General features: G+C 45.3%; 1 protein-coding gene and 1 non-coding gene across 2 annotated transcripts; one reads left to right on the top strand and one right to left on the bottom strand.

The window, feature by feature from the left end:
* Positions 1-403: 403 nt before the first annotated feature.
* On the top strand, positions 404-476 carry trnaa-agc (transfer RNA alanine (anticodon AGC)). Its single transcript has one exon. It is a non-coding gene; the product is annotated as a tRNA-Ala (tRNA).
* Positions 477-5,227: 4,751 nt separating this feature from the next.
* tm6sf2b (transmembrane 6 superfamily member 2b) lies at positions 5,228-20,220 on the bottom strand. Its single transcript, XM_088622354.1, has 10 exons — positions 19,715-20,220; positions 15,247-15,350; positions 12,523-12,620; positions 11,996-12,099; positions 10,776-10,858; positions 10,504-10,628; positions 9,686-9,787; positions 9,367-9,459; positions 7,423-7,542; positions 5,228-6,349 (listed from the first exon to the last, which is right to left on the bottom strand). Exons 1-10 carry the CDS (start codon positions 19,804-19,806, stop codon positions 6,140-6,142), a joined length of 1,131 nt encoding a protein of 376 aa, XP_088478480.1. The 5' UTR covers positions 19,807-20,220; the 3' UTR covers positions 5,228-6,139.
* Positions 20,221-21,349: the final 1,129 nt, after the last annotated feature.

Genomic DNA, 21,349 nt, shown 5'->3' with positions numbered 1-21,349 from the left:
CGAGGACGCAGCGGGGAGCGCAGGTGCGATGACGTCACGGGCACCAGCATGTCCGTCCTGCAAGCACGCTTCTGCCCTGCGCGAATTTACTGTTAAAACAGGCCACGCTTTTTCAGAACTACAGTACAGCGCTTTTTTTTTATTGTAAGATTGGTACCAGCTCGTTTCAATTTTGCTCTCTAGGAAGGAGCAGGGCCTAACAAACGTCTTGAGGGGTTTTCCACTTTCAAATCCTCGCAGATTGTCTATCTTAGCGTATTCAAGAAAGAACTAGGGCCATGGCATTTTAGTCAGAAACAAAATGCACGGATTTAATTCCTTTTGGCTAGAGATTCGATTTGTTTTTATTGGAAGAAGTGGGTTGCAACAACATGACCGAGCGGAGGAGACACTATAGTCGAGTGGGGAATTAGCTCAAATGGTAGAGCGCTCGCTTAGCATGCGAGAGGTAGCGGGATCGATGCCCGCATTCTCCAAAGGTTGATTTTTCCTTATTTATAATATTCGCGTAAATATTTACAGTAAAATTCCAAAACTTTTTTTTTTTTAATTGTGGTTTTTAAAATTATATTCCCTTCACGCCTGCCCACTGTTGTTTGGATTGTATGTAGGCTTCTTGGCAAACTGTGACGAGTACTGACCATATGCCGTGAACGGCGCTTGTGCATGAAGAAACCGGAGTTACAGCGCCCCCTCTTGGTGAGTCGAAAAAAAGCACGTCGTTTACCTTAGTTGAAGTTAGAAAATACAGTAGCTGCCACCAGCATGCGTAGGCTGCAAAGGAACAGGTAAGGATTTATTCCGTGCTGAAAGGAAAACAAAAGAGAACCTTTCAGTTCTAAAAAAAGCTCCACAGCCGAAAAGTTGTGTTGTGCTGCGAAAAGTTGTGTCTCGTTCCTTAGTGATGGTAGTAGTTACGTAGTACAGTATGTAACAGTTCATGACTTACTCCCAGTGACATTTTTAAATTTGTGCTGTAAAACAATCTTGATGTTTTACAGCACAGTTCTCCCCGATTCTGCTGCGTAGTCAGTTTACAGGGTATCTCTGTGTTTATTTTTGCGTGCAAAATCATTTGTATTTGAATTGAGCCCCGTTGGCCAGGAGAGACATGGGGATCTGGTCACAAACACCTCAGTCCAGGTCTCCTGTGTTTGATAAACACACCACGCCGGTGGGCCGCACGCCCAGGACTGACCCTTTGGGTTCAGAGTTCACTGTTTAATTCTCTGACAGCCCTGGGAGACACGCTGGCCTGAACTTTGCCCTCTGCCCCTGGTGCTCGCTGAAACACGGCCAGGGCCGTGTGTTTGTTCAGTGAAACTGGGAGCCGCGGTCAGGAATGGGCTCCATGTGCCCGATCAGTTGTCTCCTCAGCTCTGTGAAGAAACCATCTGACACCACACTGCACACGTTTCACACTCACAGTCGGACTGCTTTGTGGATGAGTGGTTCAGTTGACATCACAAACAGCGGAGGTGGGAGTTGTGAGCTGGGAAGAAACCAATATTCACACAGGGCTGTAGTTTTCAGTCAGTTGCTATTCAAATCTGAATCAGTGTAGCAGTCCCTGCCTAGGAGCAGGTGGTAATTATCCATTGGATTTTCACTGTAATAGGTAAAAAGGGATTTCTCAAAGAATTTTCCAAATTCACCAAGCTTATTTACCAGTTGTTAAAGGAATGTACAAATCTCTAGCACAACCTTTATGCATTTTGTCATCCATTCGTGAACATCTTTATCCAGAGCCAGAACCTATCATGACATGCACCACCATGGACAGGACACCAGTCCATTGCAGGGCAGACCCACACACTCACACCATGGCCAATTTTCCCACAAGCCAGTTAACCCACCAGTATGTCTTTGGACTGTGGAAGGAAACATACAGACTTCACACAAATAGCTACTAGTAATAGCACTCCAGGAATTTAACCTAGGGCTCCACCACTCAGAGTAAACAATGCTAACCACTGCACCACTGTGCTGTCTTGCAATAATCTAATATTAAAGATAAAGCCTTTGCTAGCCTTTTGATCGGCTATGTGTGCTTCAATGCCAGCTTAAATATGGCTAATGTCTTAGCCTTTTGCCTGAAGATCAGACACCATAGTTAGATCCTCACACTATGTGCTGCTGGCCCTGTGATTATCTGCAGCATGCCAGGAAAATATCATTTTTAGGCACGCACTGGATCTGCAGTTCTTAAACGACACTAAACTGCATTCTGAGTACTGGTTTTCATTCTGGGAGTTCTGGGATTGTCACACCACAACTAGTTTGACTTGTTACACACATCGAGTAAGACAGCCCTCCCAGGAAGGGGTCATTATTATTAAGAACAGTTACAAATGAGAGAAGGCCATTCGGTTACTAGTTTATTGATCCCAGGATCTCATCCAGATGTTTAGTGAAAGAAACCAGGGTATTGACCTCATCAAAATGGCTGTGTTGCTTTCTCCAGCTTCCCACAATCCTCTGTGCAAAGACCCATGTTTATCTGGGCCTCCTGATCCTGGATGAACATAGATTTCCATGTCGTTTCCACTTGGGTGTTCTGGTGCACATTTCAGGGTTTTTATTATGCAGGAATGCACTAGGTTGATGTTGTCGGTGATGTTGTTGAGGAGCTTGAATATTTCAATCAGGCTCCTCATAGTTTGCTCAGGACTAAAAAAGGCTCTTGCTTCTTACCATTACTACTTGATAATAAAGTAATAGTGAACCCTACTTTAACTTCCCTCAGCCTGTTAGTGTGGGTTTCACTATTACTATTTTGGTTGACATTTATCCAAAGAAACCTATGTGTCCATTTATACAGATGAGTATTTTACTGGTGCAGTGACTCATGTGGACTTTGGAAGCCTGTACCTTGCAGATGATATGTGCTTATCTTCTTCATTGGCCATGCAAATTGTTGGCAACTCCTCTGCGTGTTTTAATTTCTTGGTTTAAAGTCCATTCTGTTTCCTTTAAACACATATTAGGTGTGACCTACCCTCTGGTCCAGAGAGGTGTTGCAAAAGTCCAACAACGCTTGCAACAAACCGAAAACTTTTAATGTTAGCCAAAGAGCAAAATGGCAGCCATGCTGAATGATGTTGTGTGATAGATACAGCTGTGTTCAGAGTGCTGTGTTCAGGACCTAATGGGTTAAAACTAAACAAGGTGGCAGCAGTGTCAGTTGTATATTGCTTTTTCAGGACAATGTTATTAAATCTGGTCCTGGTGCTGGGCTTTCCAAGCCTGGACATAAATTGATACATTCGCTCCGTAGGTCATGCAGTCCTGAGTGAATAGACCGCCTTTATAGAGTCATAGTTGCTGCACTGGACAGAAGCAAGCCTCTTTTTTTTTTTGACAAAACCAGCAGACAAATCCTAATCGGCACACCCCACAAATGTGTGGCTGAACAGGAAGTAGAGCTCGCTTAGGAAGGTTCACATTTTCTCCTGGCTACACAAACCATCCCTTCAGCATTCCAGTGATTTGAAACCTTAATCGCCTAGGCTGAAAATGTCATATATATAGAGATATCTTATATAAAACACCTGTGGTGGATTATCATGGGAGGCAATATGAACAGAGAGCAAACAGTTTTTAAAACCTATCATAAGCTCCCCATTGTGACTGCCAGCATGGCTTTGAATGCTTCTACTGACTTGTCAGCTGTACTGGCGCCAGGCCCCTGCAACTTGTACAATTAGCAATTTCACTGTGGCTTAAAAAAAAAACAGGTGATTTGGCATCTTATCCAAATACTTTGTTCCATTAAGGGCGGCAAATGCCTGGCGTAGCACTGAGGATGTGGCCCAGAGACAGGAGCACTAGCCCGTTATAGCGTGTACACAGGAGTGCTAGTTCCTCCATTCTGGATCTTTTAATGGCATTCCGGATCTTTTTTACTGAAGAACATAGCTGAAGACCCATTTTGTGAGGCAAGGCATTGATTTTTCAGTTGCAGTCACAGAAGACAAACAGAAAACGTCTCTCTGCACTGATGTCTTCACTCATTGTTTCATTGTTATAGGCTGTAGGCAGACTATAGGCTGCCTACAGCCTATAGTCTGGGGGGGGGGACCTACTTCTGGTAGGATCATGCTGGAGGGGGGCTCAAGACTTCTTTTTCGCCAGGCTTGAGATGTGTTTGTGATGAGCGATGACTGGCCATACGGTCAACGTCCGCGTCCTGCCACGCTCTCGGTGAGTGAGGGAACGCCGTTTACATTGCAGTGTGCCGTTAGCACAGATCGTAGCACACAGCTGCAGCCTGAACTGACTGCGGCCTAGCCTGCAAGCCTGTCACAGCCCGACAAACAGCCACCCTGCTCTTACAGAGAGCGTGCTTGGAGAGAAAGGTTTAGAATCGAGGGGCTGGGTTGATTCTCTCTCTACATTCCAAATTATGGGCAAATGTAAATAGATCGACTAAAATATATCATAACTGATGCACCACAAATGGTATTTATAACAAAAGTTCAGGAGGTATGACAACAACCAAGCTCAATCAGACTCAGCGGTCAGTAATTAGCAATCGCTCCTGACAATCCATTCCTCTCCCAAGTGCTATAAATACCTACAAGATCCCTCTCTCTCTCTCTTGCCCGTCTCTTGCATCCTACCTCCACCCCATCATACCTAGACAGAGGACAGCCATCAGATCTTGACCCTTTTACCTTTTTACTTTGTATTTTCCTCTTCTCTCTGCCCACCTGGTCACCCGTGTCTGTACAATACTGTCCAACGCTATACAAATCTGTGAAGTGCTCTACGGCCAACTGTTATGGAAGGAGTTATGCAATAATAATCAAGATTGGTTGACAGCCTCTAGTTATTTGATTCACAGTGAAAAACGTTCTGAAAAAAAAAAACTATATAAGCAAGTTGACCTTCATTACTCCAACTGCAGTTTGTTGAAAGCAGAGGGTTCACTAGGGCAGTTGCATACAGGTGAAGATGACATCATTCTAGGAGACAAACACACGCCCAAGCTGGATAACTCATATCATAGCAAGCAAAGTGCAGTTTCAGCAGTGTTTCACTTATTATTGACCTACTAATGTATTGGTTTTTGAAAGACCAAGTGACCCAAAGTGAACCAAGACAAACGGTCAAGCGTAGCGGAGAGAAATTCGTCATGTCAGGTGGCGTCACTATATCCATAACTTTAACGGCTTTTTAGCTGAATAGCATCATTAGAAAACTGAAAGAAGACTTCACACAGCACTATGGAAACTGAAACTTTATGAAACTTCAATGAGAAAGGAGGCAGACAGACATCAATACGTGCACTTTTTTTTAACTAACTTGTCTGATTGCTTAACATAGAGAGTTAAAATCTCAGAAACCCAAAAAGTGACCTTTTCTAATTGCTTAAAAATGCTTCACTGCGAGCTCCTGTTCGAGGGAGTTTTTGTTTTGCCAAGGTCCAGACTCAACACCTCTCTTTTTGTTTTTTTGTCCTGGGGGCAGCAGCCTGAACAGGACTGTTGTCCAGTATCATCATCATCATCCTCATCACAAATCCTTACTGGTTGAATAGGAGCTGTTCCTTCCCTTCTGTGGCAGGAAGACTCCTGGTACTTTTATGAACCCTGTGATCAGAATTCTAGAATGCTGCAGCGGTCTTAATCGCGTTGCTCTTTTGTTTTCCCCCCAGGAGGAGAGTTATTGCATCAATCTCAGTTTCACAGTCCAGAGCTGAGTCATTGCATCAGCACGGGTTCAAAGCTCAGGAGGCAGAATGAGCCATGTCATTCCGTATTACTTCACTTACACAATGACGAGGGGGAGGTGAAGGCGCTAGCTGCAATTCAGGTTTCTCAGCGCAGCGAGAGCGAGCTGCGAGCTCATTCAGAAAGTCCGGGGGAGCTGTATTGTTGCATTAATTGAGTTCCAAGGTCAGGGGTAGCGAAGCTTTATTAGTCCAGGAGTCTCACATGCCAAGATGTGATTGTGGCACAAATTGAGTTGCTCAGTCCAGTGGGGTGTTCGAGTCACATGAGCGTCCTTTCACAGTCTCTGGGGGTCAGTGGAGTTATTCTCACTCAGTATGACACAGCGGTCTCAGCAGTGCTGGGGGGTAGGGGGGGGCTGTGTCGATGGCGGTCCAGTATCACAGTGGGCAGCTGGCAAGGTCTTAATTCTGCTTCTTCTCCTGGTTGGTCTGCCCCTGGGGCACATTCTTCATGAAGAACTCGGGGTGCCGGTGGCAGCGCCAGGCCAGCAGCTGGGGCCCCAGAGCAAACAGCAGGTTGAGCAGCAGCACAGGCCACCATGTGTCCTCTGGGACCCGGTACGTGAAGGGGGTTCTGGGATGCAGAGACGCGCCAATATGGGACCACTGGGCCTGGGAGAGAGAAGGGTGGAGGTGGAAGAAAGGGGACATGCTGTCAAGTAGCCATATTATTAACACCACTCACTGGGGTCTATTGCCGTTGTAGCAGTTTAATTATGGAAGCTTCTCCTTATTCCACAGTAAAACCCACTTTGATGCATCACAAGAAGACAGAAAACAGCAAGGGGTATTGAAATAATACAGAAAATGGTAAGACTGGGAGACATGTGCCAGCCCAGGCAAATTCAATCAATTTGATAGGCAACTGCTTTTTGCTTATTGTAAGGCTAATGAGTAATCCAGATTATTTACTTTACACTCTTGCAAAATACAGTTATAAGGGGCTGTACTTCCGATATGTGCTGTTTATACTCTGATGTGAAGGCAGTCCAAAGGCAGTGTCGCATTCCCCTTGGCTACAGCTGTTCTTAGTATCAGCAGCACTATTGCACGCAAAAAGGAAGGGAGGACTCGTTACTGTCCTTTCCGAGACACTGATGAGGAACGCAGGCTTCCTCGATGGTTCAGCCCCCATGCTGAGTGGGACGGGGCAGAAGACACCGTGTTTAAGCACTGTGTTGATATCAAAGGCCTGTTTGATATGGGCAGCCCCATTCCCGAGGCGTGGAAAATAATGAAAGCTGGGGCATAGGATCTTACGCTAAGATCTGAAAAGCCACAGCGGGTTTGATATCTTCTAATGAAGGACAGAGGGAGCACAGGCATACTGATGTTTGTGTGCTGTTAATGCAAATGGCACTGAGTCCTGCACCAGGAGAAACACAGGCATTAACACGTTTGCCTTGTTCTCTAACTAGATGAATGAGCTGAGAAGTTCAAAGAGTCCATTTCTGTGCCAGGGAGAGCCCAAATTAAGGCTGCCAAAAAGCCTTTATAATAGAGACTCTTATTAGATAGCAGAATGCATTCTCCATTATAGAGTAGTTAGGCTGTGGCCTCAATAATGGCCTTAGGAAGAAATGAGTTGTGTGGGTGTTGTGGTTTATCTTATTACAAGCAGCTTGACTCGGAGTCTCATTTAAATAATGCAGGATGTGGAAGCTGCACAACTGATCGGTCTGTACCTGAGCTACTCCTCCTGCAAAGAACAGTGTCCAGTCCAGCATCCAGGTGCAGCCAGGTTTCACCAGCCCGTAGGTGAACACAGCAAGCATTGGCAGGCCGTAGAACAGGTACAACAGCATCTGCAAAACATAATGGGAGCTCCTTTTGGACATGGTGTACAGGTGCGTATTTGAAATACAGGTACAAACACTCCTATAAGACATTAATATACAGCACAGGTGGCAAAGCAGCTATGAAGAAGTCCTGGGCATGCATCCTGTTGAATGCACAGAGCTAAAAGGATCTATTTACTAGCAAAAATACTGTACTACACTAGAAATTATCATGGGGGTGCTACAAAATACACTTTTCTCCTAAATGGAAATAAAGTACATAACATGACAGACGAGTATAGTCAGACATTTTCATTTAAAGTGGAGAAGTGTAACAAAAATTATAAGCATTTATTATTCCAAAGTTCCAGGATAAATCTTTTGTTTTGTAGTTTCCTACAGATCACAGAGCTCATTAAAGTGTCCTTGCGGTGGTGTTGCGCAGCTCTGACTTACAGCGCGGGATCAACTGTCTCCTTTTGTTAATCGGCATCAATAATTAAGAAGGGTCAGCGGGCAGAGAAGCAGAATCCAGAAAGCGTGTCCTCTACAAAACACGCCAGCACCTGACCCCCCCAGCCCTGCGTCTTGCTGATTGAGATCCCATTACTCATGGCAAGGATTAGCTTATCAACTGCTCGCTGGTTCATTCCTTGCTGATCGATGGCGCTCCACGCTGCCAGGAAGCCAGCCATAACAAGGACTTTTGATAACCTATCGACTCAGCCAGCAAGACAAAACACTAAAACAAAACGCAAGGCCCTGCATAAAATAAAGACAGGGCAGCTCGTGCCGTCAGCCAGATCGCACTGAGCCGCAGAAAGACGGATGGCGCACATCACCGTCACACTGGGCTCTCCTTTAACTTTTCCTCGTTCAGCAGAGGCAGCGTTGAGCACGCGAGCAGACGGGCCAGGAGTCTGGCCACGTTGTTTAGGTGCGGCTTGCTGGCTCACTCTCACCGCTGGGAGCTGGGGACCGCGTTCCCTTGTGCAATATGGGAGTCGTCTCAGTGAGCCGGGACGCAAAGAACCCATTTGCGATTCCAAATTGGGTGCTTAAGAACCAACCTCCATATGTTGGTGCCATGGTGCCATTGTGCCAGCAGCCATATCGCTCTGCAACTCACAAATGGCTGAACTGAAGCTCAGCAGCTGTGAGCCTGGTCAGTACCTGGATAGGAGACTCCTGGGAAAGCTAAGGTTGCTGCTGGAAGAGGTGTTAGAGGTGCCAGTAGAGGGCGCTCTCACCCAGCAGTCTGTAGGGACCTAATGCCCCAGTATAGTGACGGGGACACAGTACTGTAAAAAGGCGCCGTCCTTCAGATGAGACGTAAAACCGAGGTCTTGACTCTCTGTGGTCATTAAAAATCCCAGGGCGTTTCTCGAAAAGAGCAGGGGTGTTACCCCTGTGTCTTGGCCAAATTTCCCTGTGGCCTTTACCAATCATGGCCTCCTAATAATCCCCCTCTCTGAACTGGCTTCATCACTCTGCTCTCCTCCCCACTGAGAGCTGGTGTGTGGGGAGCAGACTGGTGCATCATCCAAGTGGGGCTGCACACTGGTGGTGGTGGAGGGGATACCCATGAACTGTACTTTGAGTGGAGTTTCCAGAAAAGCACTATATACAGTAAGTGTAAGCAATTATTATATAGCCCAAGAAAGGGTTGAAAATCATGTGGAGCCCAAAGCTAAGGATTTGCCTGATGCTGTTTCCCAGCCTCCCAGGATTTTGTACCAGCCTGGTTGCTACATTTTAGGAGCAGCTGCTGCTCACGGTGAGGAACTGGAGGAATGGAGGAGGAATGGAAGTCTCTTTTCGCGAATTCAAGGTTAACAGGCTCACACTCACCAGAACCTTGGGGAAGACCACTGGATCCTTCAGGTAAGGCTCATACTGATAGATGTAGGTAAAACAGAAGTCCAGGGGACATTCGAGAACAACCTGCGAGACAGAAAGAGAGAAAATAAGAAAGCGAGGGCTACAGACAAATCAATACTCTACGTCTCTCAGGGTTACATGCATTCAGAAAGTGTCAAGGTAACATCTCAGATTTAACTGGAATTGTGCCCCAGTCTCTTCAGGTTAGACAACTGGGTGTACTCGGAGACAGTGAATTTCTGTTCATGTGAGGAGGCAGGCAGATGGGCACATGGTGCCACGGACTTACAAAGCCCCTGAAGATGGCGATGACCATGGCCCACAGGAGGAAGAGCAGCAGTATCATGTCCAGGGGGCGATGGAGAAGCCCTTTTCTCTGTTCTGCTGCAATCTGAGAGAGAAACAGAGTCAACATGTCGCTGGCCAAGCTCCATGGGGGTCCAGTGGGACTGGAGGCTGGAGGTCAAAATCATGTTGCTCAGCAGCCTAAACATTTTGCGTTTTTTAGTTTGGCTACCTTTTCCTATGGCATGAACTGATGGTAACAAAGCATTAGATATTTTTAGAATACCAGCTTTTGTTCTATTTGGAGGTAGTGTCTGTTTTTCTATTTAACTACTGTATGATCACCAAAGTTGTTTTTTTATGAGCAAAACAGATTAATACAAAATGCAGAAACTTCAAAGTGGAAGAAGATCAAATCATAAAACAGCACTTTCTCTCACTTTAACTTTAAATTAGGCCCTAGTCCCTTTTAATGCCTCAAGGCTGTCCTATGATCAGCCTTTTCACTCATTGCCCAACCAATGAGAATAATGCGTACTCACTGACTGACTTGCCCAACCAATGAGAATGCTGCATATTTGCTGAGTGACTCATTGCCTACCCAATGAGGAAAATGCATTCACCTGGCCTACCACCCAATTAAACGGCCCAAAGAAACCAGCCCTCCAACTAAAATAAAGTAAATTAAAGCTTGTGGCAGTTTCTTCCTGCTGCATCCCACTAGTCCTTTATCAACAAAGACTGCACTCAAACAGACTCTTGAGTTCTCCACTACTTCTTTGCCGTAGGAAAGAAGATGGGAATCTAATCGCAGTGATTTACCGTATCTGCTGGGATAATGGGCAGCTCCCTGGGCCGGTGGAACAGTGTGATCGCCGCCCACATGGGCACAAGCACGTAGGGCACATTGAGCAGGAAGGCCGGACGAATTTCAGAACCGTATTTCCCTGGGGGAAGAGATGGAGAAGGTTAGTCACACTGGAGAGTCGGACCGGACGCTACTGACCCTGTGTGTCATTCAGAGTTTGATCGGATTATTTTTCCTTGATCCTGCGGCTGCGTGCCCAGGATCGGGGGCGCAGTGCTTTCCTTACCAAGGACGATTCCTGGCACGAAGACGATCATGTTGACGAGGAGGGAGCCTATCCAGAACAGCCCCACGCCGCGGTACGGCCGCCTGTGGGGCAACAGTCACAGAGTCACTTCAGTGAACTGTCACACACGTTGTCCTGGGTTAGACAGCTGCCCTTGTTAGCTCAAAGGCAGCCCTCGTTCTGTGTGTGTGACAAACGCTTTCACGCCACTTTCTTCACCAGCAGTAAAAAACATTGCGCACCCATTTTCTAACCTCTTCTTCCAATACAGGGTTGTGAGGGAGCTGGAGCCTATCCCAGCAAGCAATGGGCACAAGGCAGGGTACCCCTGGGTCGGGACACCAGTCCATCGCAGGGCACATACACACACGGACCAATTTTCCCAGAAGCCAATTATCCCACCAGTATAGCTTTGGACTGTGGGAGGAAACTGAAGCACCCAGAAGAAACCCACGCGAACACAGGAGAAAAAATACAAACTCCACGCAGACAGCACCCTAGGTCTGGAATTGAACCCCGTGCCCCAGCGCTGTCCATTAATAAATGTCATGCACTTTTTTTTCTTAGAAAAATGTCAAAAGTAGATCAGAATGCAGATCAGGACATTCAGTCCTGTGTTTGTGCTTTCACCATGGTAATTAAATCTGTAAATATTATTGAAACAGGTTAGGTTTAGGTTAGGTTACCAGGCCTGGAAAAGGTATTTTTGTTTAGATTGTGAAATCGCCAATCATTTTTATGTGTTTGTGCTTTCACCATGGTAATTAAATCTGTAAATATTAATGAAACAGGTTAGGTTTAGGTTAGGTTACGAGGCCTGGAAAAGGTATTTCTGTTTAGATTGTGAAATCGCCAATCATTTTTCTTTTCATTCCCCTCCAAATTGGAATCGGCAGCCGTGTGCGACTGCTTTGAAGTGTCAATTGGGAGAGAACGAGACACCTGACCATACTCCTCCAACCTGATCCGCTGCTGAGCCAGATGCCGTTTGACACACCGCAAGCCCCACGGCGCCTGACAGGAGAGGCAGCGCTAGTTAGAGGAGTGGTCTCATTCACGCCCCTGCTGGCCTTCCAGTGTCGCTGTTTGCCAGGATACCAAAGGGATTGCGGTAAGCAAGGGGTGGAGCCTCTCCTCTAGCTGTAACTCAGCTAGTTTTACAGAGACAAAGCGCTCTGCAGATAACACATTGTTCTAACTTTCTAGCCTTGTGTACCTACTTGTTCGCCACTCTCCTCACCATGACGAGGTAGAGGAAGTAATGCACTGTGCCGTCCCAGTAGCACATCATTATCCCAAAGGCTGTGCGCAGATAGGGCTCCCCCTGCCAACAGAGCACACAACACAACACATTGCTGGGAGCTGCAGTACCGGCGGATCAGCCGTCTGTGAGTGGCACTGGCGATGAGGTTCCCTGATGTGCAAAGGTACGGATTCTGGACTCTGCACTGCGCTGGGCCGGTAGAAGAATAGGTATATGTTAAGAACAATAAGAACAAGCATTTTTTTTAGATAAAATAAGCCACGACATACAAATTTGCATTGGTCATATTTTTGATGTGCTCAAGAAAAATGTCCATATGAAATAATTCTCAGTTGCATGGAGAGCAGAATGCTTGTGTATAGATATATGACCTGTACCTTTAGTCCTACAAAGGGAAAACTGTACACAGTGTTTATGTATAAGAGCATGTGGAGATAATACTGGTCAACAGGGGTAAGTAGTGACCCTAGGTGTGGAACTGACCTCCTTCATGTAGAACTCCATGAACCCAGACACATAGCCGTCCTCTTCTGCAGCGATAATGAGATCAATGACGCAGGTGAAGGAAAACACTGCAAACACTAAGAGAGGAACACAAGGCATTAGGATGTTTCTTATCCCTACTGATCATCAGGTCAATGCAGCAGAATCTAGCATCCTATTTCAGTTTAGTCTATAAAACATTTTTGGCTCATTGCAGTGAACCTCCATCTAAACATCCAGTACACATTGGTTATGCAGATTTCCTAGCCAAGTGGAGGAATGCTTCTGCTCCTTATTTCTTGTGAGGCATCTTGTCTCATGAAAAGTCTTTGGCACATGGTGTAAGCGAGGGCTGCTGGGAAATCCCGAGATATTTATCGATTCCAGGGCCTGAGGAAGGAAAGGCAGTACATTCAGTCTTGTGTTTGTGCTTTCACCATGGTAATTAAATCTGTAAATATTAATGAAACATAGACCTCTTCCGCGCTCTTGACATATGTAGCATATATTAAGAAAAAGAAAAGATTCTCTAAGGATCAGGAGTGTTAGAGAATGTGGCACAGATGGTGTTTGATTGCTGTGAGCTCCTGTATGTAATCATCCGTCTGCAGACGCAGCATGGAGAATTTTGTTTTATAAGCTGCTGAAACCTGCACGACTGTGGCAAGCAACGAGTTAACACCCTGGAACCACAACCCCCCCGACACATACACACTCCCCCCCCACCTTGTCTGTATATAAACTTTTGCTTCTAACCAGTTATTGATCTCTCTGCTGTGGAAAAAGATAATGATGTCTGCAAGCTGTCAGGTTTGAAGGAGATTTATATGGGGGGCTGCGGGCTGAGTTTTCCTAATGCCTGCCGCTCGGACCTCAGGTTAAAAGCGCTGCTGTGCTGAAAGGGCACTTTCAGTCGGAAAGTCGGAAAACATCCTCGTGTCGCAGGGCAGGAGCTGGGGGAAAGAAATGAAGGGAGGAAGAGAGACAAAGCCACTCGAAGACGGAGATAGATTGGCATAAATGCTGCAATGTCTTCTGCCTCCAACTGGTTTCTGTGCTGCCATTTTAAAGGTACAGCTTCCAGTCTCGCCAGCTCTCCTCGGCTTCTCTGTGATCCCAGAGCAGCCTGTTTGCACCACTGATCTGGCCCATTTTTATTCCACTTCACTGGTGTTTGCCTAACTAAGTACTCCCTTTGTAACATGGCGTAAGATTCTTATTAATGCTCTGTGTGTGCCGAGGGTCAGTGAATGTGAAGGGAGGGTAATTCTAAAGGCAGAACACGGCTCTGAAGCTCACTGGTGAAGTTGCAGAAATGCAAGCCAGTTTGCTGCACTGCATAAGGGCTTTGAGAAACTTGAAAATCATTTTGCACTATCCTGGTGGATAAGCAGCAAAAAGCAGAGAATTGCCATTGTAGGAGAAGAAAGAATAACTTGATCTACTGTTTATACACTATATCCCTAAGGTATATTTTAATCATGTGTAGTCTAGACCGCACACAGTGTAGAAACAGTTCAGCAAACCCCTTTTTCCAGAGTTTCAGAGGAAGGGAAGGAAAAGGCAAAGGAAAGCTTCTGTCAGACAGATATGTGGAAGCATAATGATTCAGCTGCTCTCCAGGATAGCAATGTTAATCCGGCACAGAGCTCAGTTAAGCTTCAGGTAGATGGTGGGGACAGGGGTTATAGTTTATGAAGTTATGGCTTCGGTGACCTTCAGTTCTGGCCTGCAAAATGGTGATGAGTTTGTGCCAATGGGAAGATCAGATTGGCTATAGCAAGATTTCTTTTTTTAAGGAAGGATGTTAAACCCAGAATTCTGTTTCCTTGAAACACTGCAGAGTAGCTTTTTCAGTGTGTGACCACTCCTGCCACACAAAATGAAAAGAAAAGAACTTAAAATGAACGAAAGCTTTACTGCGAGGAGCGTGGCCAAACCTGAAATTGATTTCGCCCTTCATTAAGAGGAAGAAGCACAGGTTTGTGTGGAGAAGGGGGTCAGTCTTAAACGTCAAAAAGCAGGGAGCACTTCATCAGTAGAACTTGACATACAGCAAGACCACATGACTGATGAATTTACACTCTCCCCTGATTGGCCGAAGGCAAAATGTTGCCGGAAACAATTTCTCAAAAACAGAAAACAATTCTACACCTTGCATCTGGAAACGCAACCAGCATTCAGGATGCCTGAATCATGTTTTCGGAGTTTGCAATGAAATCACACCATCCCAGTGAATTTATAGACTTAATCCGGATTATTGCTCTGAGGAAGCTGAGACAGATGTAGACAGGAAGTAGTGTTAAAGGCTGAGGAACTGTTGCCTGAAATATACATTGCTCAACAGGGTTTTTAGGTTCATAAAAAGACAGGAATATTGACTTAAGAAATGAAAATGACTTAAAATGAATTCTTGTTTCCTTGAGCGACTTTGGTTGTAGAAGAAACAACATCTTTTGCATGAACGAGGTTGGTAGAGAGATGGGTTTTGCAGAGATGGAGGTTCACTGTGCATCGATCCCGGTTAAGAGCTCTCAGGGCTATAATCAGGACTCATTTTCAGCGCAGTGCACTAATGTTCATTGATTGAAAGAAGACAAGCGAAGAAACATTTGTAGCCAGTTGAGCTTTCTTTTAATGTTCCTCCAGTTACTGCTGTGTTCTGATGTAACCCCGTTACCATGGTACCAAACAAGCCAACATTGGGCATATGACAGTACTCACCATAGAAGAGGGGGTCTTTGGGTGAATTATTGCGGACTGAATAGTAAACCAGAACATACAGCATCACCAGGACAGCCGCGCCGATTCCCAGGATGGATACAGGACTGAAAAAAAGACACATCCTCAATTAGCTGCTTCATTTATTGACACAGTTTCTAATTTGTTTTCCCCCTCCTTCCTCCTGCAGAGCTACTGCTTCACGTTTTAGTTCCTCAAGTGGATGAGATTAGATAACCACTGAATCACAAAATATGCACTGCTGTACAATTAAAATGCAACATCAATAGCGACTGTGGCCACACAGTTATTTATATTTTAAGCATGAGTCAATTTGTTTGATGACTTCAGTCATATGATTTCCCCAGATAATGAAATAGCGAGCCCCAGTTTCTAAGTGTTTGATGTTTCAGATGAGTTAAAGATGACAAAATGAGCTGATCACGAACCTCGGCACACAGATGTTTAAAAAACACGTGTTAAATGACACAGAAACAGCAAAAGATGCAACCGTGCCCTGCTTGAATAAAGATGATTGGAGGTTGCCCATCTGTGATATGAGTTGCATGCAGAACGAGAAGTTCTCTGCAAGGGACCGAGCACTTCCTGGAAGGAAAGCAGGGAGGCGCCACAACAACTCAGGACTGCCACATCTACCGGATCCACCTGCGCAACTGTTTTTGGAGTTCGCTTCCAAATCAGGGTCATGGGAATCAAATGAGCCTCCTCCCACTGCTCTGAAGCTGCGTGCGCCACAATTCTGCTTCCCCTCCACATGCTACAGCAGAAAATCAGTTCCAGCCTATTTCACCACGGGATCGGTACTTCTGCACATGTTGGACTGGGGTTGAAACTGTCCTGTTGTGTAGCAAAGCAAACAACTTCGACATAAAAGGACCCCTTACCCCACATCACATTATATGCGATTGGATGGTAAATTGCTCTAGGAAATAACTTTCTTTTTTGTAATAAAAATAACTAGGAGGGTGGGAGAAGGGGTTTACAAAAGATTGTAATTAGGTCCTAGGCTTAAAATCAAAAATATTTTAACTTCTGGAGAGTCACCCTAAACGTTTTTCAGTGCGGCTTTAGCAACAACGTGCGCTCGAAACGATCTTTCAAATGACAGAAAATAAACGCAGCAGGCAGGAGAGGGAAGATCCGCTGATGCACTTTGCAAGGTATGAGACACACAACAAAAGCACCTCAGTGTTGATGTCAGCTAGATCCTCAAGGTTAAAGAGCCAAGTGCCCAAGATGGCACTCTTCTATCTCACTAGCTCGCGGCACTGAAGGATAAATGCATTTTCTGAGCTCAGCTGGTGTCGAGATCCTTGCAGTTTTTTGCAGCTTGTCCTCAATGGGCTGATACCGCCCGGGGCGTCTGTCTCCTCTCATTCGGAAGCCTGAAGGAGGGGAGAGACAGCTGCTTGCTGCCTCTGTGGCGCAGACAGAGCTCTACTGCCTAGTCCTTTGCGCTGGCTTGCGCGGGGCTCATTTACACATCTGTGTCTGTGCCCGGGTCCCGCTATGGCTGGTCCATTACCGCGCACTGGGCTGGGGTCAGCCGCTGGTGGCTAGCTGTTTCCATTAGCTTGAAGGCGAGCGTGTGAAGTCAGCCTTGCAGCCCTCTTTCAGAGGAGGTGGAGCCCGCTGGCTGGGTTAAAAAGGTGCCACCCCAGGTGCAGATGAGGAAGGAGTTATAAGACGGGATCTGGGAGCTGGGCACGGAGTCCGTGGGCAGGACATGCAATTGTCTAATCCCCCGCCCAAGACAACAGCACTGTGCTTGAGACCGAGATGCGGGAAAGCTTTTAAAATGCACCACAAAATGACAACCGGGCAAAGCTTTACTGCTAGAGCTGTAAAATCCACCGAGAGCGGACAATTAAAATTTGTAGTGCTAAGTGCCAGCAAACTGCCAGAATACAATGCACAACAAAAGTTTGAGCTAGTAACCAAAACACCCTGCTCTCACTGATGGCTATTAAATGTGTTAGCAATGTGCAAATGCTTCAGTTTACTGTGACAAATGAGCTTTTTTACACCAGAAGTGTAAGCTCTAGTCAGGCATGACAGTAACTACAGGAATCTGATGTGAGTATCGTGAAAAACTATACTGGCATGTACTGATTTTTTTTTACAATACAACAGATTTAAGCATTAACATTCCTGTCTTTTTCAAAGGTCTAAGGAGTGACATTCCCTCCCCCCATTCCCAGCATCCCCCATCCAAGCTCCATGCATAATACAGGGGGCACGTAGGCAAGGAACCTTTGGAAAAGGCAACTCCGGCTCAGTTTTCCTTCCATGCTTCAGGGATGGGCAATGTCGGTGTTCAAGACGGAACAGGGATTTTGCTGTCTGCCTCTGGCTGCCTTTGTTCCTGAAACCAGATTTTGTGCGTGGATGTATTTCTGTGGGCGGCGCACTAGCACAGTGGTGAGCATTGCTGCCTCACAGCGCTGGGGCCCTGGGTTCAATTCCTGGGGTGCTGTCTGCGTGGAGTTTGCATGTGCTCCCTAGTTGCTCTGGTTTCCTCCCACGGACCAACAAAATACAGGATTGTTCATTGTCGTCTGGGAAAATGGGCCTGGTGCGAGTGTGTGGGTGTGTTTGTGTTTATGTCTGCCCTGTGATGGACTGGCGTCTCATTCAGGGTGTACCCTGCCTTGTGCCAGTGCTTCCTGGGAGATAGTCCGGGGAAGATGGTGTGTATTACTGTATGTGTGTGTGTGACAACTGACTATTGCCCAGTGGCTTCAGGTGTTCTGTCCAGGGAAGGAGCTCGATGTTTTGAAATGCACCAAGCTGCTTCGCAGTAACTACAGGAATGCAAGGGTCTGCGGGATAAGCTGATGTTTGGAAAACATCTTCCCTATTGCAAATTACACACCCACTGGGCCACAACTGGGAAAACACTGCCGGCAATAAAGCGAATCAGTAGCGTGCCTTTCCTCGCTCCCTGCGAGCACAAGCCGAAAGCAGCTTTCAGCACAGCGAGAACCAGTTCAGGCCTTTGATTTCATCACTTTTAATCAGCTCTCGAGAAAGGATGGTCAGGCCACTGCCATTCTCCCTGCCTAGCAGAAATACCACGTCTAGCAGGAGTTCTGTACAATTTGGACAACTTATTGCGCTGACAAAACCGTAATTCATTAATTTTTTTGCTCTTGGGATTGAACATTGACACAATGAAGTGCTTTTTGCGCACAGGGTACTGCCTTTCAGTATTATTAGGAGATATACAAGATTACATGAATGATTGTGCAGGAAAACGCTGCAGATAGCCTACCGCTGTAGTACAGGATGTTTATAGCAAGGGAAGAATAATATTACAATTAGTATGTTGTTATAGTAATAGCAATTATTCTAGGAATATTATCATGTAGAATATATAATAATATTGTATATACTGTAATTAGAATATATAAATATATTGTACTGTATGTACTATAATTTCTACAGAATAATGGATTCGGGTGTGAAGCTGCCCTCAGCATGTGTAGACTGCAAAGGAACAGGCAAAGTTTTACTCTGTGCTGAGAGGAAAAGAAAAGGGACACAACGTTTCATCTGTAGAGCCTTCTTCAGGTGCATATTATAGATTCTAAAGTCCTGGCCAATTAAAGCCCTCTGTCAGACACTGGGTAATTTCCTCGGAGAGGAAGCAGCTCGTTTTAAGCAGCCTTACGGTATTCCTTATGTTGAGAGATGAAGTGCTAGTGACCCCTGGCGGTCTTAATCCATAATGCCCGTAGATGAACTGCTAGTATAGTAACAGTACTACTAAAATAAATTCAGACTCGAGACTAATTTTTATGCCAGATAAAAGGCAGAACCTAATGATGATCAAATCTTTAACAGGGAATTTCAAACACAGATTATCACTATAATTACGAGCATTCTTTCATCTGATGAGATTTTAAATTATGTCGCCTAAGCAAACGTCTCTTAAAAATTGGTTTAAATTCACCAAGTTACAACGTACATTATGCAAACTACCACGTTTATGCAAATATGCACGTAAAAATTAATTCATACAATCTGTAAGGTAAATCTGCGCTGAAACGCTTTCGGTCACTTGCATCGTCACAGCAATTCATTGTACAGATGAAGAATTATTACTATTATACTATGATTTATTCATAATCATTTTTGCTGTATCGCAATGTCTGTTTCTTTGCTTCTCTGCAGTACTTCAATCCACTCTTTGTTAAGTGTGTGGGGGGAAAAAAAGCTGTTTCACGCAGTGTTACCTAAAGGGTAGTATTCCCGAACAGGTTATGTTGCATTACTAAACTCAGCTTCGCACGCAGCAAACAGATCTGAAGATCTGTGGCCCGACTGAAGCGGTGGGCGGTCAGGATTACAACATTACGGTGGGGGAAAAGATGGCGACCAGGGCAATGTTCTGTTCAGAGCGGGTGCGTTAAAGCGCACTTAATACAGAGAAAAATTCCCAACTTACTCTTGGAGGGATGGCATGTTGTTCATGGCATAAATGACCCCCAGGGAAGACAGCGAGAGGAGAAAGACGCCGATTTCTGAAGGCAGGTTCATCTTTGCCAAAGCCGCGGCACCTGTGCAAAATCACAGCCGGTTTCTCTTGCCAGTAAAGCGCAGAAGGGGGTCAGGTGCCCGGAGAGCCAGCGACGTCCGTTGACTGTATCCACACAGACACACGAAAACAAATCAGGAAAAGAGCGATGAGTTCACCGACGTTTAAATTAAAAATCGCATTGTGGGGCATGGGAGTTTCACACGCCTCTCCTTCCTCAACTAATAGCCGTGTGTGAGTGACTTGTATTGTAGCTGTTACACAGCGAGGTTGAGCAACTTTCCAGATGCCGCGTCAGATTCTAACACGGCTTAGCTTTCAAAGTCCACAACCTCGACCATTTCGCGATAGCGCCATGCCTCGGCCCGCTTGTCCGCACAGGTGTGCGACAGGTTACTATCTAGCGCTGACCGTGGGTATTGCAAGATAGGCACGATCACAGAAACGCACCTGGGTCTTCTGTTACAAGAAATGCAGTTGCTACAAGTTACCTAAGGATTAGCCAGCTGCAGTTTACAAACACCCGAGGAGTTAGCAAGACACACAATGGACCCTTTTCATTCTGCTTATATAATTTGGACTCTTTAATGGCGGGTTCACATAATTCATAGTTCAAGTGCCAAAATTAAATAAAAAAAACTACTCAGCAAATGAGTTCACGATTAAGGAGTAGTGGCTTAAGCGGACAAGTCTAATTAGTGGTTATGTGCAAAAATGAACAAGTCTGGTGCACTTATGGTGCTCAGGCTCTGAAAGGGGGAGGATTAATTTACAGGCTCTGGTAACCTGATTCCTGTGGGAGTGGGGCATAACAACTTTGAATAGTTGATGTTTTTATGTAATATTTGGAATGCCGTGCTTATTTGTACTGTTTCTATGTTTTTGTAAGCCAATGACTGTGTAAAACACAACTGCTTGGAAGCAAAGCAAATCTCTGGGAAGCCAGACAAATTGTTATCGTATCGTAAAATATTTAGGTGACACCGAACCTCTTGTTTAATCGAAAGGCGTTATTAGTAAGCAAAATCATTTCTTTAACGGACAAGTTAGATAAAATTATATCACGGCGCGTCGGTGCACTTTAATAATCTTTATGAGATTTATATCGCAGACAGATTATGCTAGTGTCTAAAATACTTCTAATCTCATTGGTAGCAGTCGATACATCTGTATGTTTTACACATAAATATGAAAAACACACTACGTTGCATTGAACACGTTGGTACGAAAGAACAGTATCTGTTATTGTGATTAATTGATTAATTCGGGCTTTAATCTATTTTAAAGAAAGTATTCAGTTCATTAGAACTATTACAGATGAATACATTTTTAAACTTTGACGTAGCTGTGAACGAAATTAACCTTTTTGATCCATAAAACACATCAAGGTGTGAGCTTGGTATTGGTATGAAAAAGTAGCTTCATTTACTAGTTAAATCCACCAGAGGACGCTCTTTTCCTAGCAATTGCCCTGAGATCAATGGTTCTGGGACGCTCCAACTACAGCATTAATTGGTCCTTAGTTTTTTTTTTTTCCCGGGAGAG

This window comes from Lepisosteus platostomus, chromosome 27, assembly GCF_059453375.1.
Source record: "Lepisosteus platostomus isolate fLepPlt1 chromosome 27, fLepPlt1.hap1, whole genome shotgun sequence".
Taxonomy (NCBI): Eukaryota; Metazoa; Chordata; class Actinopteri; order Semionotiformes; family Lepisosteidae; genus Lepisosteus; species Lepisosteus platostomus.
The sequence above is the reverse complement of the archived record's forward strand: the minus strand, read 5'-3'. Positions and strand labels throughout refer to the sequence as shown.

What these genes read in the sequence shown, in the direction of transcription:
- tm6sf2b (XM_088622354.1), bottom strand. Translation starts at nt 19,806, where the DNA reads ATGAACCTGCCTTCAGAAATCGGCGTCTTTCTCCTCTCGCTGTCTTCC. An exon ending in AACATGCCATCCCTCCAAGA is followed by an intron (nt 15,351 to 19,714) that starts GTAAGTTGGGAA and finishes TCTTTTTTTCAG; the next exon opens with TCCTGTATCCATCCTGGGAA. An exon ending in CAAAGACCCCCTCTTCTATG is followed by an intron (nt 12,621 to 15,246) that starts GTGAGTACTGTC and finishes TTCCTCTCTTAG; the next exon opens with TGTTTGCAGTGTTTTCCTTC.